At 37.9% G+C, this 19,771-nt stretch overlaps 1 protein-coding gene across 1 annotated transcript; it reads right to left on the bottom strand.

Moving 5' to 3' along the window:
* Positions 1–280: 280 nt before the first annotated feature.
* Positions 281–19,379, bottom strand: LOC139719007 (FGGY carbohydrate kinase domain-containing protein-like). Its single transcript, XM_071630448.1, has 13 exons — positions 19,215–19,379; positions 18,113–18,221; positions 17,258–17,409; positions 16,450–16,538; positions 14,607–14,734; positions 13,834–13,962; positions 9,578–9,681; positions 8,725–8,894; positions 8,064–8,220; positions 7,371–7,445; positions 6,341–6,461; positions 1,619–1,710; positions 281–433 (listed from the first exon to the last, which is right to left on the bottom strand). Exons 3-13 carry the CDS (start codon positions 17,384–17,386, stop codon positions 281–283), a joined length of 1,347 nt encoding a protein of 448 aa, XP_071486549.1. The 5' UTR covers positions 17,387–17,409; positions 18,113–18,221; positions 19,215–19,379.
* Positions 19,380–19,771: the final 392 nt, after the last annotated feature.

The raw sequence follows: 19,771 nt of genomic DNA on the forward strand, positions 1-19,771 counted from the left end.
CAATGAAAAACCTCCAAGGGAAAGAGGGAGAAAGGAACAAAAAAATCAAATCAAAATTGAAAATGTAACTAAACCTCACAAAGTCACATTGTATTCAGCTATTGTGCTGGGGGACAAATTCCTTCTTTCTTTGCATATTAGTATGAGGGATGGCAGCTTTTACGATCAGAAACAATGAAAATGGCGTCTTGCTTGGGTAGCCACATGCAAAGCATACAACAAAGCACACAGCTCACCTGGGTGGTTCCAAGGGGGGCTGAGTGTTTTTTTTTAATTCTGCTCAGGCTGTTACTGGCTCTTCCATGATCCGCCGATACTCCCTCTGATGGTCCACCAGCTTCGAGAACACGGCATGCTTTCTGCTGTAGTATGGCCTCTGCTGCTCGTCGGGTTGGACAACCCTGCCAACGCATCCCATGCGGCGCATGGCACCCTACAAGAGCCAAAAATATTGAGATTGAAGAGAGCGACTACAAATGCAACAGGTTTTGAGGTGCATTCTGATTTATACACTCATATCATTTTAGTGAAATGAATACAAATATGTATCTCAGCATAGTGCATCATTCTGCCAAACAACCACAAATATGGAACATTCGTGGCAAGCTCTTGCATACAATTTTACAATCTTGTTGTTTTTTTCATGCAAGATGGCCTAGCTTTTCCATTCATCAGTGACCCATCATTCCTGAATACGTTTTAATAAGTTGAAGCAGTTAACACAGGGCCTGTCTTCAAATTTATTCTGTCCTTCTACAAATCCATACACTAATAAAGGTGAGAAACCAATCTTGATGTATGTACATAAAAGATCAATCAAATGATTATATCAAAAGCAGAAGCTGTAATACTTTTCGTATACATATTTTGCTGGTTTAATGCATTAAAACAAATAACAATAATACACACACATATGGAGAGAAAAGGCAGCCCTTCATCAAGTTCTGAACAATGTTATCTTGAATCTATAGACTCTATTCCCACATCCAAATGGCCACTAGTGCACACTATTAATGGAGTCTCAGCCAAAACCTCAAAAATCCCTCGGGCATATGTAACATAAATCTACTGTGTGTGCATGATTGTGCTTATCTACTGTTGTATCTGTCTATCTTTGTATGTATATGTGTATCTACCTATCTATCTATCTATCTATCTATCTATCTTTGTACTTATGTATGTGTGTATGTATCTATCTTTCTATTTATTGATCTACTGCATCTACCTATCTATCTATCGATCTACATGTGTATCTAATGTATCTGTCTGTCTGTCTATCTATCTATCTTTGTACTTATGTATGTATGTGTGTATGTATCTATCTTTCTATTTATTTATCTACTGCACCTACCTACATGTATCAATCTATCTGTCTATCTATCTATCTATCTATCTATCTATCTATCAATCTATCTATCTATCTCCAGGATACTATATAAGCATGATGGATGCAAACAACGAAGCAATGAACAGGACACAAAAATGCTCTGAAACCATGTTGTGCAGTTTTTCTTGAGGAAAATCCACGAGAATCGTCGATTCCAAGCTTCGTTGAGAGCCACTGCCTGCACTCATTACAATTACTAACTCGCTGTGACTGGGAAGTTGCCATTCTTACCTGAAGGTCAAACTTGCCAGAGGCACAAGCCCCCAAAATGGCTGCTCCTATCAGCACCGACTCTGGCTCTTTTGGCAGGACTATAGGCAAACCTGAAATGGTCATGGACAGCACAGATTGATATGATAATGGCAGATTATACCAGGATGGCATTGTCATAGGAACATATATAGCAAAAACAACAACAATAGCAACAGGTATAATGATGATGATTAAAGGACAAGTTCACCTTCATAAACATAAGGATTGAGAGAATGTAGCAATATTAGTAGAACGCATCATTGAAAGTTTGAGGAAAATCAGACAATCCGTTCAAAAGTTATGAATTTTTGAAGTTTTTGTACAGTACCCGCTGGATGAGAAGACTACTGCAGTGTATGCACAACTTAGATGTCACATGCGTACAACAATATAAGGAAAATATAAAGAGAATTTCACAAAATTCCATCTTTTGAAAAAAGTACACATTCCCCTGAATCGTTACCGACAAATGTTATGGGTAATATTATTCCCCCTGCCCTTAGAAAGAGGCAAGTCAAGTGCTCTTTTATTATGCGAAAAAAGTGAAAATATGTTGAATTTTCTTTTACATTTTCTTTATACTGTTGTATGCATATGACTCACAAGCTGTAGTAGTCTCCTCATCCAGCGGTTCCAACACAAAAATTTAAAAAATTCATAACTTTTGCATCGATTGTCCAATTTTCCTCAAACTTTCACTGATGTGTTCTACTAATATTGTTGCATGTTCTCGATCCTTATGTTTATGAAGGTGAACTTGTCCTTTAACCAGCTGAGGATGGTGTGATTTTGCTCCAACAAGCATTTCCCATAGACATTCGCCCAAGTATACTCGGAACTTGTCTTCAACAGGTTAAAAAAAAAAGAAACAATACAGCAGATTGCTTCACATGTTTTGGAGGTTTTTACACAACATTAGAATTGATTGAAAGACCGCAATTGGCAAATTCTATAATATTCATATAAACTATGCATAAATTGAGTTCTAACATGATTCACACATTGTCAGGAACTTCTGTAAACTTGACTGATAAGGAAAATCATACACACAGGGATATTATCATTCTAATATTCAGAAGGCATGTTCTCTTCACATTAGAGGACACAACGGCTATAAATTGAGAATGCTGGGACCAAATACTTTGTGAGCATTTAAGCAGCTGATCTGTTAAAAAATAAAACAAACAAACAAACAAACGAACAAACAAATCTACGACCATCAACAGGAATGATTGTTCATAAGGTGTTTTGTCCTTCTCTTACACGAAAAAGGACAGAGCAACAAAAAATCACAACAACCACTCCCACCAAGCACTGAATTGCAGCTTACACAAGAATCCTGCTTGCACAACACATGAGGGCGCTATTGCACACAGGCCTACATGCTTTTTCATCATTGAGGTGCAGCTTCTGTTCACTTACTTTGCTACAACATTCGTACCAAAGCCTTGCAAAGTAAAACAGATCTCTTAATATGTCTGAATAGCATAGAATATCAGATGAATGGTGCCTTCATTTCCCAACCCAGTCATCTGAAAGTGGCTCAATTCTCTCGCCTTTATTTTGTTCTTCTCTTTGTTTTTTCTTACCACCAAGTAACAGTCACTATTCAAATGGCTAAAGTGTTTGGCGTATCAGGGCAATCACCCCCTTGGGGCAATTACTCCCCCCCCCCCCCAGCCCCCCAGGTCCAGCTAGCATCCACAAGTCATATGGAAAATACATTTGTCTTTATATCTGTTATGCAGTTCTAGCAGATGAGGTCAAGGTACGCATTGTACAGTATCTTCCTTCAAGGCATGCATTGTAAATTGTCGAAAGTCCTTCTTTTAAGGCACCGCTTTAGTGCTTCCAGTTTGGAAAATCTGAGCGCTATGGTCATACACATTACCCCAAGTCTCTGTTATCATGTAAATATGATGCTATGACAAACCTAACGTTTGAAACAAACTCCAGATGCTTAAAAATAAGAGGAAATCTGTGAGATACCAGATTTACATGTACCATACTGTACGAGCTGAGATGTTTGCAGTGATTTTATTTTTGCACATTTTACAAATCTCCTTCGAACTACGGGAATACATGTAACAATGTGCTCATACAAAAAAAAAAACAAAAAAAAACAAAAAAAAAAGCAACAACATGTGAAAGCAACAATGCATGAAAAGAAAAATAACAAAATCAAGCCATATCAGCGCTTGTTTGCACGCAACTAGCGACCGATGTAGGTCACGCATGCTGTGTTGGCCACAACATGGCAACATCTGCTGGGGTAAAACAACAAGGTAGTACACAGTACTTTGCATGCAGAACACGCTACTTGTTTACATAGCTGGAATCATTGAGTAAGAATAATCATTATTTGTGTTGTTCCTTGTTGCTCATTCTCATTTATTTTGTGAAAGATAAAGAAGCGATTACTATACCCTCACCACTGTGAAATTAACAACTCCTAAAAATGTCTGACAAGTAGCAATTCATGAAAAATATATGTTCGCGAAAATCTAAGCTCGTACAGTATTTTCTTCTTTCCCAGATGTACATGTATTAGTGTTCAAGTATTATTCCGTAGCGGACATGCTAATTTTGCTATAACATGCATTTCCCATAGACACCTGCCCAAGTATACTTGGGACTTGTCTTCAACAGGTTAACAATTCATAACTGGTTAATTTGTATGGCGATATTTGTTCATATATTTCTTGATAGGGACAGCATGGTTCTCTAAACTTTTAGATGCGGGAGTGTTTTTTTCTTTCAAATGTTTAACCATGACCATGCAGCTCAGTCAGCAATGTTTGACAATTTCTGAAATTGGAACATCAAGATGTTGAACAGTCCCTTGAAGCATTAACTTACTGCCAACTTCCGGTATAACCGCATGACAAAGACTACTAAATTACCATCTGCTAACACCCCTGTTGTTTTCTTTAGCTGGACTCTCACAATATTTTACCACATGTCAAACACCTCTAGGGATCTGCCAGGTGTTGGGAAATCAATGACCTCCCATGTTCCTGATCATAAGCCCACGCTGAAAAAAAAAAATGTTATGAGTTTGACAGTTTTCGAATCTCAACAAAAACAACCAACACCTCTAGGACATTTCACTCATTACAAAAAGGTGACATTGACCAAAAAAACCAAGAAAAAAAAAAGAAACCCCAAACAAAAACAAATTCAAAAGAGTAACAAAATGTTTGCAATATAATGTAAGTTAACCCTATTTTAACTGGGGGGGGGGGGGGGGGGGGGTCAAATCGACCCCCCCCCCCTCGACGTTTCAGGCCACGATTTCGCAACAGGCAAAGATTTTGCCACGTCGTTTCACGACTTTTTTAATTGAAGTCTCCCGCATATTTTGAGACCAAATTTGCGACGTCCGGGTACACCGTTTTGAAGTTACGTAATGTTTTGCATATACATGTCAACCAAAAAACAGCTCAAATTCATGATATCGTGTGCAAATCCAATGCAAATAATGTTTTTTGGTTAAATTGATATAAATTAGATTATTTCAACTTTTAGCCATTGAAATTAATCAATTCTAGTGTAGATAAGCCTGAAAAAGTGCCTGCAACAAATTTTGGCAAAAAAAGAAAAGAAAACAAAAGGTCCAAAAAACAATAAAATACATAAGAAATTAACAAAACAATAAAAAACAAAAGAAATTGATTTCGATTGTGCTATTTTTTTACACGAAAATTGTTTGATGTATCATGAGGAATTCTGACACAAAAATTTAGCAATCCTCCAGTCTTTTTAATGGAGTTATAGGTGAAAATATGATTTCATGCACAAATTTGCATAATTAATTTATTAAAAATAGAAAAGCAATATTTTTCAAATGTATGACCATATAATCTTGTAGTTGACATCCAGCTCTATCTTCAGGCAAAATTTTGCGGTGATTGCGCTATTGGTGGCCGAGATCTGAAGGGGGGGGGGGTCAATTGACCCCCCCCCCCCCCCTCAGTAAAATCTTGGTCTCAAATAGCCCAGTTAGAATAGGGTTAAGGGAACTAAGGAATGCAAATACATGCTGATTTGTATTGATTCATGATACCAATAACATCATATATGTGGCCAAAAGAATATGTAAATATGTGTCATATATTTTATAATGTTTCTATTTTGATTCAAATTACTAGGATACAGCATATGATAAGATATTGGAATGCACCTTCCCCTAAACCAAGCATAACTTGTATGATTCCCTACAATGTCTTTTGTTAATCATATTAATGTCACGGAAACATGGAAATAATGTATGCTCAGCCTAGGGAAGGCATATTCCAATGTCTTTCGTTAATCATATAATGTCGCTGTCAAAATCTTGGTTTGGAAGTTGTTTTTTGTTTTTTAGTGCCCGCATGTAAACCTCAAATATGTGCAGCGAGAACTCCTAAGCTCATTGACCTTATATGCCAACAGTTTTTAAATCCTTCAAAAAATCATAAAAATTCCCCGATCACAACCAAAATTCAGTCATCTGTTCCTTGAATCATTATCAACTTTTCATGCAAGTTTCATTCGAATCCACTTACAACTATTTTGAGCTATTTTGCAAACAGACAAACCAATGCTGATGATCACTTGTAACCTCCTTGGTGAAGGTAAAAATCATTCTATCAACCCCCACAGCTTTCCTTCCCCATGGCTTTGTCTTTGGAGTAAATGCTCGTCAACTGGAAGACTTACCTGTGATGTCTGCGTGTGTCTGCAGAAAGATGTCACTCTTGCACAGACCCCCACAGGCAAACAGAATGGATATGTTATAACCGCATGACTCCATTTGTTGGATGATCGATTTAGTTCCATGCTGTCAAAAGAAAGAAAAAAAAATCAGTATGATATGCTTCACTATGATCTACAATCTTGTTTCACTTACATGTATTACAGTGGATAAAATGGACCAGATCAAAAAGGTGAATCCATTAAACGGGTAATTCCAAAGGCCATACGGCAAGAATATAACTGTTTTACACACTACTGAAACCTGATTTATATCATCTCCTTATAAAACAATCTTTGATTTGTTTTGTATTGTTTTAAAATGCACGTCAGAGATGATGTTGAAGCAATCTGAAAATAAAGAAATACATGACAAATGAGAAGAAAATGATTGACTGAAGGCTAAACTGATGTAGTGACATTGATAAATAGGGTGGTGGTAGATACACCACATGCACATATTGTTCCTTTGATATATATTTTGTCCTGATACGATCCTAAGTCGAGATAAAACTCTCTCTAAATCATGAGGGAGGTTAAAACTGCTGTAATCGCATTTTGTGATTCAATTTAATCCTTGCATTATAATGTAGGAGATGCTGAAACATAAAAAGTAAACGATAGGCCTATACAGGTGTAGTGCTTAATTTTTCAAATTCATGAAATTCTTCCATCGAGATGTTTTCATTGCAACTGATTGACAAATTGCCCTACATCATCGTAAATAATTGAGCAGTACCCGCTGCATGCTACAAGGATTAGAACCAACACTTGCCATCGGACGAAAGCTCGGTGGTCTAGTGGAGATGACGCCTGGAGTTTCTGGAGATCAGGAGGTCATAGGTTCGAATCCTGCTCGAGTACGCATGCCCATTATTTTTTTATCATGGCCACTACTAAAACACTGATCAATTCAGTACTTATCTACGCCGATGTAGGGCAATTTGTCAATCAGTTGCAATTTAACATTAAACTCAGCTAAAAAGATCAAACTTACAGCCAATGCCTGAAGAGTTGCTAAATACAGTAGTGCCAAGTCATTGAGTGAAGATGAAAGAGTCAGTCCACAGATCTATTAAACCAGAAGAAAGAAACAAAGGGCAAGATCATAATATGAAATCACCATTCCTTCCATCAACATTAGGACCCTATAGTCTCGGGAACACACTTACGGCATTAGAGATTCTTCTACAACACACACTGAATATTGTACTAATCACTGAATGGAATGGACCCTTGTGAAAGAGACTTGAAAAGATAAAAATTGATAAAATTTACAAGACAGTAACATGAATATATATTGGTGGAACTGCAAGTTGTTGAGTGTCTTTTTTTTTCCAAATCTAGTCCTTTCTCATTTTAGGATTTTAGTTCAGTTGGAAAGTATTTCATTAGGTTTTTCAGTTGTTAAGCATTGTTTCTCAAAACTTTGCCTTTATTTACACATTATATCTTACCTCCTTGTACAACTGTAGATGACTGTGAAAAAAAAAAGAGGAATAATATTATGCTCAGCCTATGACAAGGTCAGTCACTTGGCTGTCAATACTGACTGTTTTTGTATTCAGAGCTTGTGCTGAAGTGGTCAATCCAGGTACAATTGTGTACCTGTTGGTACTGTACGTAAATGTGTACAATTATAGTAATCAAGCATTCAACATAAAAATGTCCAAAGGTCACTGCAACTGACCATGCCTTTCAGTGAGGGATCCGCCAGAGGTGACCGGTTGCCGTAAAAATAGGGGCAGACATGCAAGTCCTTGGTCAGTGTGGCTGGAGACGAGAGCCCACTCTCTCTGGCCACGGTCAGCAAATGGTCATCTAACCAGGAATAGGTAGTACAGCCCCTGACCAAGCAATATGAGAGAAAATTTCAGCTGGACGTGACATAATGATCAAGATGAGTACTGTATATGCTGTATATTTAGCAAGTATAACATTTTGCTAATCGGGACTTCCCATATAATTTTGTGATTGGTTGAATTCACAATTAAGAACTGCAATGATGGAATGAGAGATAGGTAATATCTGTTTGGAGGAGAAAATATTGCGATTTTCAATTCTGGATGCAATGCACAACACATTTGCGTTACCTGATGCAACAGAATACCAAAGTGATGATGTCACAGTCTTTTGTTAAAGCTCAGGCTTGAACCACGTGCATACATAAACACTTGGAGCCAGGTAAGGTTGCTTATAACCAGTTTCCATGGCAATGAAAGGCTATATGATGTCACACATTGGTACTCTACACTGTTTGCGAGTTTGCTACTGAATAGCGAACCTTCGGAATAATGAACAGCACCCATAGAAACATGCATATCAAACGATGATTAATGTAGAAATGTTACTTTTTTTCACTCAGCTGCTGCAGTTCCTGGTAGGCTGGATGGGTCCTGATGATGTGGTCGATGAGTTTTCCCGTGCAGCTCTCCCCTCCTTCGTTCCCCCACAGCCCTGGCACCATGGCACTGTAGTATGGACCCCAGACTCCAGGCACAAAAGTTGCCTTCTCACTCAGCTAAATGTGGTGGAAATAATACATGAAGGGTCTAATTTCTGAATGAGGCAGTACATTTACACACTGTATTTGTCACAACATGTATGTTTTCTTGATTGCATTTCTTTTAGAACACACATTTACAGTCAAACCTGTCTATAGTGGCCACCCAAGGGAGACAAAAAGAGTGGCTAGTATTAAGACAGGTGGCCGCTATAGACAGGTTCTTTATAACATGCTTTTTCTCTTGGAGGGAATAGTTTTTAGCGGTCGTATACAGCAGGTGGCCGCTATGCAATGACAGGTGGTCGCTAATACAGGTTTGACTGTACACACAAACATGCATGAACAGGGACAGACCGACAGACAGACACACATACACACATACACACATAAAAGTCTGCTGGACACATATTGTGCACACCAGCAGCATCCAGAATAAGATTTCAAAGAAATGTGGCCTTTTTTTTTTGTCCTTCACAAATTACACAGGGGACCCTCCATTATAGAAAGTCCAAGGGACCAGCAGTTTTCTTTCATTATATCAAAAATTTCATTATAACCAAAGAGAATTTGTACCACATACTTCAAAGATAATAATTTCAGGACCTGAATTTTTACTTTGTTGTAATAAAATTTCATTATAACCGTGATCTCTGTAACAGCCTTTATATCACATATCATGGGAGGATACATTGTCTTACACTCATATGGCAGGTGGAAGTTCCACAGATGAGGGCGAGTCTGGAGGTCAAAGGTTGACTCTCGGAGGGCAGGTCAAAGCCTGACAGGTCAGCCCCAAGCAGTCCTATTAGACGCATCATTTAGGTCAAGAGTAAAGATAGGCAAAACATCAAGGCAGAAATAAATCACACAAATATACTATCACTTTGAGCATTTAGGATGAGGTGTATAGACTTAACACAGACTTTACACAGGCTCACAGACTGGCATGCATGCTGGTGTGCTTCTCTTTGGGTGCGTTCGAGCGCTCTCCTACAGCGAACCGTACCGTACCGTACCCGCGCCAGAGGAGCGCTCGAATGCTCCTAAAGTGTACCATACCGTACTGTACTAAACCCAAAGTGGACCACTTCCCAATGTACTCCAATAGCGTACCTAAAGCGTACCAAAAGTTCGCTGTAAAGCATGCGCATATCATGCGCATACGTCACAATGCAAAGACATCATTCTCTTTGTTCGGGACAGCTGTAAGCAGTTCAAGCACGCCAGGTGAATGACCCTTTTGCTACAAAATGCTTTACCTCTTCTAAAAATAGCTCATGAGGTACGCTTTTTCAACAGAGCGCTTGAACGCTCCAAAACTGGCGCAGTACGGCGCGGTACGTTTTAGTTCAGTTCAGTACGGTTTGCTTTAGAGTGCCCGAACGCACCCTTTGCCAGTTGTCACAGATGTCCAGAAAAGAACTGTCAATGAATAGATATGAAACTCATCCCCTAAATCCCAATTGTGTCAGCATAGCCTCCATGTTGGACTAGGCCACAGCGATATACCAGAGTAGGCTTGATAACTTCACAACTAGATGTATATCAACTTTAGATGGGTTACTGTACTAAATGCTGACGGAAAACCTTGGAAAGTTAAAGGACAAGTTCACCTTCATAGACATGTGGGTTGAGTGAATGCAGCAATATTAGTAGAACACATCAGTGAGAGTTTGATGAAAATAGGACAATCCGTTCAAAAGTTATGAATTTTTGAAGTTTCTGCTCAGTCATGGCTGGATGAAAAGACTACTATAGCTTGTGATGTCACATGTGTACAACGAGATAAAGAAAGAATAAAGAAAATTCAACATATTTCCATTTTTCTCGCATAACAAAAGAACACTCGACTTCTCTCTTTCAGAAGGCAGGGGGAATAATATAACCCTTAACATACGTCAGTAACAAGTTGAAGAAATGTGCAGTTTATTCAAAAAGCAAAGTTTTGTGAAATTCTCTTTTTATTTTCCTTATATAGTTGTACGCATGTGACATCATACACTGTAGTAGTCTTCTCATCCAGCAGTGACTGCGCAGATACTTCAAAAATTCATAACTTTGAACGGATTGTCCGATTTTCCTCAAACTTTCACTGATGTGTTATACTAATATTGCTGCATTCTCTCAATCCTTATGTATATGAAGGTGGACTTATCCTTTAAGCTAAGTGCCTGGACCTATAAAGGGTTAATAGGCACTGGGCTTCTTTCAGAAAACTGAACTCTCTGTCTAAACATTCCTTCTGAAATGAAGGACAGCAAAATATGAGGAATGACAGTGAGTGGACAGCTGCTACTAACAGTATATAAGGGCACTGTAGGAACAGACTATGATGCTTAACATTCAATATATTAATATGAGCCCTCAACCAAGATGAGCTTATATAGAACTAGAAATGTCGCTACGGCGACTGATGCCTCCACCATAATGCATGATTCTCCCAATAGGTGTATAGTACAATGTCTTCACAATGTGTGATGACAGTTTCACATAACTGGCAAAATATCGAAACAACAGGTTTATCAGAAATATCTTGAATGTTCACTTTCCACGAACTGGGTTTGCTATAATTGTCTATTTAAGAGTACAGGTACACATATTTGGGAAATTGAAAATTTTTACTTGACTTCTGACCGACCTTATTATAAGTTTATGCATTGAGTATAATTTTCAAGGTATGAAGAAAGAGTGTAATTACAGTACAAAATATATCTTTTTTTTTCATTTAAACCTAACCTGTGACCCTTAACCTTTGACCTTTGACCTTCTGGCTGGAAACTTCCAAGAGAATCTCCATTAAGTAATACATGTACATATATTAAATTTTAAAACTAATAATGCAATTATTGCATATATGAGGGAAATAGTAACATTTTGAGGAGTTGACCTTGACCTTTGACCCCTGACTATTGACCCATGACCCCTAAATTCCCTAGATAATCCCTGCCAGTCAGTACATGCATATGTACCAAGTTCCATGAAGATACATGTACATTGAACCATTTGTGAGAAATGTGATATTGCAACATTTTCACCTAACCTTTGACCTTTTGACCTTTGACCTTACGACATGAAACTCTCTCTGGAGAATCTTTATGCAGTAGTACATGTCTACACTAAGTTTCAAGAAAATAACTGCGGGCATTGCATAGATATGGGGGAAATAGCAACATTTTTAGCATTTGACCTTGACCTTTTGACCTTTGACCTCTTGTCAATGTCACTAAAATCTACTCAACTAATTGTCCCATCATACATCATCCTTGGACCAAGTTTGGTGAAAGCTGCTTTATCCAGTTTTGAGTTATCACGTAAACAGATAAATTTTAGGATTTGACCTTGATCTTTGACCTTTGACCTCTGTCCGATTTCACTGAAAAACTAATCAAGTAATTGTCCCATCATACATCATCCTCCAACAAAGTTTGGTAAAATTTGCTCCATACAGTCTTGAGTTATCGCGTAAACGGATAAATTTCATGATTTGACCTTGACCTTTGACCTTTGACCTTTTGCCGATTTAACCTAAAATCTAATCAAATCATTGCCCCATCATACTTCATACTTGGACCAAGTTTGGTAAAATTCCAGTAAATATTACTCAAGTTATCGCGTAAACGAAAGCGGACGGACGTACGTACGGACGTACAATTTGTACGTACGGACGTACGGACGTACAGACGGACGGACGGACAACCCGAAAACATAATGCCTCCGGCACCACTACGTGGCGGAGGCATAAAAAGATATGTGATATGTTTATCAACATTAAATCAGAATTCTGATCTGAAAATTACTATTCAAGGTAGAGATATTGAGGAGAGTGCTTCTTTAACCCATTGAGGACGAGCTGATATTGCTACAACACGCATTTTCCACAGACACAGTCCCGAGTATACTCGGGACTCGTCCTCACTGGGTTAAGTTTATTACATATCTTTCATTCAATAAAAATAAAAATAGAAATAAACTATCACGTTTTCTATTAGCACCTTCTTACACATCAATGCTTCAACCTACAAACCCATAGCTGCTTGGTGAGCAAAAATTAAATTCCTTTTTCATTCAGAGTTTTTATTTTAAGTTCAGAATAAAATAAGCAGTGAAAAAAAACCTGGTGATTCACATAGTATAACACAATGCCTCTGTCCCGATATCTGCAATTCTGAAACCATAGTATTAAAACTTCTTCAGCATTGTGCTGTGCTCAATTCTGAGTTCATGGCCCAATAAACTGAACCGTTCTTAAAACGATCAACATGTGGACTGAATACGGGAAGGAGTTTCTGACCATCTCAAACACTGTAGAATCACATCTCCCTCATCTTGTGTCATTCTGGGTGTTTGATTACCTCCGCCACGGGAGGAGGGTATGTTTTCATTACCGTTGGTTTGCTGGTTTGCTTGTTTGTTTGTCCATGTGCAAAATAACTCAAAAAGTTGTTACCGGATTTGGATAAAACTTATAGGGAAGGTTGAGTAAGACAGGTAACAGAAGATTGAATTTTGGTAGTGATCCAGGAATTTTTATGGATTTTATGAAGGATTTTCAATATTTTGGCTGGTAGGGCCAATGAAATTGGGAGTTGAAGCTGCATGTTTTTAAAGTTTTCATATGTGCACTAAAGTGCGTGCTCTACTTTCTGGTCCAGGGCGAGGCGTGTCATGCAGCTGGCATTGATGACATAACAAAAGGTTTCTATATTGGGAAATCAGGCGATTTTCAGCATGCATAATCATGTATGGGTGGAAATCACTGATCTCTATGGAAATACAAGATCAGTGGTGGAAATGAGCTACTTGGCGGAGGTCTGTGCTCTCAGTGCTTCTCTAGCTATCTTTTGTGTTTCATTTTGAAATGAGTGCTCTATGTATGTGTAATTGCGTATGCCACTTGATTCATGAAGAGTTTCCATTTCACGGACAATAAATAAATGAAATGAAATGAAATTACCTATTCCACCAGCATAGGCATCAATGATTCCAGTCCCAACAGGCAGGCCCTCTGAGAGACCAAGTTCCCTCGCAGCCTCAGCCGTTAGACCACTCCCAACAGGCTCTCCAGGGTACTGGATGCGGTTGCCTAGAGACAAGTACAGGGGGGAAAATGCCTCCCTGTCAATATATATAAAATAGCCTATGGCTTAAAGAACTAATGTTTCATCTTGCAATTATAATGCAATGGATTTATTTCACTGAATGACTAAACTTAAAACCAATACGTGTTGTGTAGAAACTGGTAAGAAAAATATAATATTGAATTGATCTATTAGTAACTGTGATTTCTGTTATGCTACCCAATTGAGTCCCGAGGAAAAATACAAGGCGCTCCTGTTACTCTGAACATGATTAAATTATTTCATTACACCAACATAAAATTTTAGGTCCCAAGATTATCATCATTAAATCTATGGTGCAAAACAGTATGAAGTTGTGCAGTAAAGTAGTATTTAAATGTGTATCACATTTCCTGCATGGAAATGTCAAGACAATTTTTTATTTTCATGTGAGAATTGGTAGAAAATATACGTGTAGCCAATTGTGCAGCACAAATTTAAGAGCCTGTAAATATTTGAGCCACTCATTGCAAAAATTTCATCATGCAAAAGTAGTCATGACTTTTTCAGTAGTGACAATGCCCACTTCTGCTAACAATCATTCCAGCAACAGCAAATCGAACAGGACAAGACTTTCATGTGCAGGGATTCTGAAGACGATTGAGCTTACCTATCTTTTGACAATCTTCCTCTAACAGCTCCTCCAAGCCAAAGGCAGTGAAGAAGGACTTCTCCCACTCTCTCATGCCATCCTCATTAGCTTGGAACAGCCACTTACACACCAAAGTACAGAGTGACCTGGAAAGTAAGCAAGATAATTGGAGCCCACTGCCTTCTTCACAGCATGAAATTTTTGCAAATTGCCACTGGTATTTAATTGCATGTTGTGTAGACAAGAACTTTCGTGTGCATCTCAATTTCACAAATCTTGGCTCTCACGAAATTTGTGAAATTAAAATGCATGTGTAATGTTATTCGTTATCGGTTGCCAAACAGTCAAACTTTGTGCTTATTCTTGGCAATTGTTCTGTATGCATATTAAGATGTAACTCATGTAATTATATTACAGATGTATTGAATAATTGATGAAAATGATGATAATTGTTGAAAGTATACTACCATTATTTTGTACTATGTTAATGAAATTGCAGAAAGTTGATGTATTTGAAAAAACTGGCATACAGAGAACAAATCAAATCAAATCAAATCAAATCAAATCAAGTCAAATCAAATCAAAATGTGAAAATGTATGTTTGTACAATAATTGAGAAATTATTTGCATCACATTTGCATCACATAATACCATTGAGCACAGAAGCGACCAATGCATTTGGTAGAATTGTATGAACAGTGAAAGTCTGTGGAAGGTAAATAAAGCATGGTGGTGCATTTTCAGGGTTCAGTTTCAGGACAATACAGATGGATGACATGTGGAGGAAAGAAAATGCCAGCAGATTCACAAACACGTCATATGATTTTGACCTAAGAGCTCAGCTCAAATAATTGCATTTTTCTTTGGTATAAAGTGTGAAAACCTAACATTCCAACAGGGTGGAGTGTTAAAAAGTCTTACTGTCAGAATTATCGAAAAGTTTCACAGACATCACCCAACATATTTTTTTAGTATGTCCAGAGACCAAACGTAAACAATCATCACAGCTGCAGAGTATAAGAGCAGCTTGATTTCTTTTCTTCTCTTTTTTTCTATCACGTTGCAGGTTTTTGATACTGACAAACTGTAAATTTTGTGTTGTAGAACCTCTATTGACTCCCTGCATCACCTAAAAATCCTAATAAAAAATAATCAGTCTTCAAGGCAGGGGAAGTGATCAACTTGATCATCAAGCTACCATCAAGGGACTTTGATGTGCCATTTATTACAATTGCATGAATTATCTCATGTCATAACAACAGTATTTGAAAGAAGACTTAAATGCATCAGCTCAGGTGCTATGGTGCACTACATTTGTGCTATGTCCACAGCATCTAAGGGGAGGACTAGCTTTCTTGAAATTTCCAACTATTCCATGGTCTCTACACTGTATATGTGGTATAATCTGTACTTATTTATGTACATAAAGGAGTATGGGATATTCATAAGGGTAAACACTGCACTGTAGAGCTGTGGGTGCTATCCATTCGATGCTGTAACAAGCTCGGAGACAGCCCTTCATCACACAGTGCCAATTTGTGCATTTATGTAGTGGACAAACAACTGGCAAATTATATAACATCACAGTTCAAGCATTTTAGACTAAGATTGAGACTACGACTAAGATTTTAGATAGTATATGGGAATACTATAAGGAAACAATTATTGCAAGAAATAATAATAAGTTGCAAGTGTTTCAGAAAAAATGGTGTCTGGTCTGAGCCACGATATTTCATTTTCTGTTTTTCAAAGTATTTTATTTGAAATATTATGATGTATTATGTGTTTAGATGAATATATGTTTGATGCAGAATAATAAATATCCCAGTGGAAAATTAGACTAAATTCCTGTACAATGTACCTTGACTTGGATCCTGTTGCCCTCCATGTCAAAAAGTCCGCCAGATCAAGAAAGGATCCAGCTTTCTCCCAACATGCCTCTTTAAGGTTCTGCATCAGGGTTGGGGGGGGGGGGGGGAGAGAAAGTGGCATGGGTGGAAGAGAAACATTATGAATGACACATGAGCTAGTAACAGCTGTCAAAAAAACAACAACAAACAAACAAATGAACAAACAAACAAAACATGGGTGTGCCTAATAGTTTCAGTGCACTGTATTGGTGGCCGGGCATGGTGGTAGCTGCACTATTGCCAAAAACTGAGAACTAACAAAGACTACATATTATATCTGCTAGGGTGAATCTGAAATTCAAGGTAAACTTAAAATAAGACAAATATAAAATTAAAAGCAAACATTTTTTTTTCTTTCTCACTGCACTGCTCAAGGAAAGGTCTTTTTCTTCTTTAAACATCAAAAACTCAAACATAGTCAAACATTTCTGCATGCATCCATTTCTGCAATCCAATTCTGCAATTTGTCAATCAGTGGCAACAATTCTGCAGGCAGTGTACTATATTGCTAAAGCTTCACCCTTTGTAATCTCATATACCACATTTTTTTTTTAATGTCATTTATTTAACTGTGCTGTCATATGCCTGGTATATGACATCTACTGTCACTGTAAAGCAAGCGAGCAAATGTCAAAATCAGCTCAAAAAGACAACCATAGGTGAAACTGACTTGCCTCTTAACATCTTGTGGATTTCAAAAAACAACAACAACAAATGACAGCCTTCTGTTCTGTCATGCTCGCTGCATGGTGTACAAACCTCTTTCAGCCAAAGTAACTTTGGTGGTTCCATCTCAAGTGAGATCTCTCCACCTGTAAACCTTAGAGACTGGTGCCCCTTCTCATTTATCCGTCTTGCCTGACATGCAGCGCGGTGGTCCATCCACATGATAACATTCCTTTCGCAGTCTCCTGGATGATTAATATTACACCAAAGAGAACACAAACCATGGAGGATTGAGAGGAAGGCAGAGGGAGAGAGGAGCAGGGGAGAAACATACAAAAATGACATTCAGGGTGCATTAAGTCTGGATTATGCCAATCGTGACTAAGGGGTATGAACTAAACTTTCAGAACAAGGTTTATCTGTCAGGTTCAACATTTGTTAACTTGGGGTAAAATTTACTGAGAAACCTCCCTCATTACAATATTATATCTTGCTTTTTATGACATAAATTTGGAATGGTCTCAGTCACAAAATGAATTGCTGATGAATAAAATGGCATACACAATAGGACAGCACATTCAGCATTACACTTTAATTCTATTGTGATCATATGATTGTATCACACATTGAACAAAAAAACCACACACACAAATATGCTCACAGAACATTTTGAATATTTGTGTTACTGACAACACATTCCTTGTAAATTCCTGTTTCACTTGATGTCAAAATGAATCCATAGCATGAAAGTGTTGATGCCAGAAATACTAGTCTGTAACAATCAGATTAATCTGCAATCACTTGAAAATGTATTTTCTACATCATGTACACAGAATAGCAAAATGTCTTCATATTCAATACTCAATTGAAAAATCAAAGCATAACATTTCTTGTTGTTGTTGTTGTTGTTGTTGTTGTTGTGTCTCTTCAAATTCTTGTCACTGCTACCTGATTGGCTGACTGACAGTGGTTGGTCGGCTTTGTCGAGTACAACAAGGGAGCATGTGGCATCAAAACCAATCCCCTTCACCAGGTCCTTGTGTTTAGATGTTACAGCCTGTAAATGAAAAGAAGCACAATAGAATTGTCATTTCTGTGACAAAAGCATCAACCCGAGGATAGATAGTCATTTTCCCCAAAAAATCCTATTCATATACTGTACATATTGCTTAGTTTTATAGTCATCAGAGATATGAGGGTAGGGCAGATGCAGTCAGACATACCTGTCTCACTCTGTATGGTCTTTGATGAAATAATTCAATTGACCTACATAGTCGGATCAATAATCAAAGGGGGATTAATGTACCACTTCGCACTTGGGCTGCGGTAAAGTGCTAAAGAGGTGGAGGAGGTCTAACTGTGTCTAGTTTCTATTGTAGATACCAGTGGGCAGTACACCATTTGCATCATTGCCAAAGGCAAAGCAGCATATACATATTTGATTTATCAAATCATGAAATAATATTAATATTTGCCAGTTGCATGTCTAACATCAGTTAGTTATTAATATAATTACTTTATTCCATAGTCATCATGGTTATAGATTTTTAGATGGCACTGTTCATGCACCACACAAGACCTGCCAAACAGTATGAAAATTAAGGGGCTTCATAAAAATACACCAGTGCCAGCTGGTGGACTGTCCTATAAGAAAAAGAAAGAAGAAATTTACAGTAGCACGTACACTTGAAGAGTTTGTTTGCAAAAACCGATAAGTCCATATTTGCCAAATGGAGATATTTGCGATTTAAGGTCAAAAAAAATAAAGAGAATAATAAGAAAATTTTTGCTTCTTTTGATCATAATAACTTCAAAAATGTACCTTTATATGTAGCGACCAATATATCATTTAAAAAGTATTTTTTTGTACTTTATGACAGAGACCGTACTTCAAAATCTTCAAAAATGGACTTAAATTTTATCGGTTTTTGCGAACAAGTTCTTCACTTGTACTATTGTAGCACAATTGATATCATGATTTGATATTAGAACTGTTGTAAATGTTCATAAATTCATTCCAGCATTCCGGCTGAGCAGAGTTTTGGCATACCCTGACTGTAGTGCAGCATGCTTTCCAGATATCTTGAGATGACTGTTCGTAGAATCCAGACGAAGGATTCCATATCTGAATCGGCTCAACAGCCACGCTCACTACATCACCTTGGTCGCTCACTAGCGCGGCTCGGACGCTCGATGTGCCCACATCCACCCCGACGAAGTACGAGGAGTTTTCGCTGCTACTGGCACTGGCACTGTCTGAATCCATTATGATGGCGCTGGATTTCTCATGCAACGTGATAGTTTGTGATATTTTGAGACAGCTTATAATCAGCTATGGTCTGTGAAGACACGTAAAAAAATGATGAATCGAAATGAAAAGATGGCATGAACGCACATTCAAGCACCGCGGTCTTGATCGTTCTTTTCAGTTCGCGTTGTGTTGCTCCACCCCATGTGCTGTATGTGTTTGTGAATTGTATACGCCCACAATAATATTGCGCCCTCTAGAGATGAGTAGCTGTATAGTAGTGGTGGTGTTGGTGGTAGTGGTGATGATAGTGATGATAATATCAACACAACTTTGGAAAATGTCTCTCTCTGCAAACA

Source organism: Diadema antillarum, unplaced genomic scaffold (assembly GCF_040938485.1).
Source record: "Diadema antillarum isolate AM-2024a unplaced genomic scaffold, OU_Dant_1.0 scf00000103, whole genome shotgun sequence".
NCBI lineage: Eukaryota > Metazoa > Echinodermata > Echinoidea > Diadematoida > Diadematidae > Diadema > Diadema antillarum.

Coding starts and splice junctions, on each gene's coding strand:
- LOC139719007 (XM_071630448.1), bottom strand. CDS start 17,386: ATGTGGATGGACCACCGCGCTGCATGTCAGGCAAGACGGATAAATGAG. Junction 16,539..17,257: donor AGTTACTTTGGCTGAAAGAG/GTTTGTACACCA, acceptor ACCCTGATGCAG/AACCTTAAAGAGGCATGTTG. Junction 8,895..9,577: donor CTTCCACCTGCCATATGAGT/GTAAGACAATGT, acceptor CACCACATTTAG/CTGAGTGAGAAGGCAACTTT.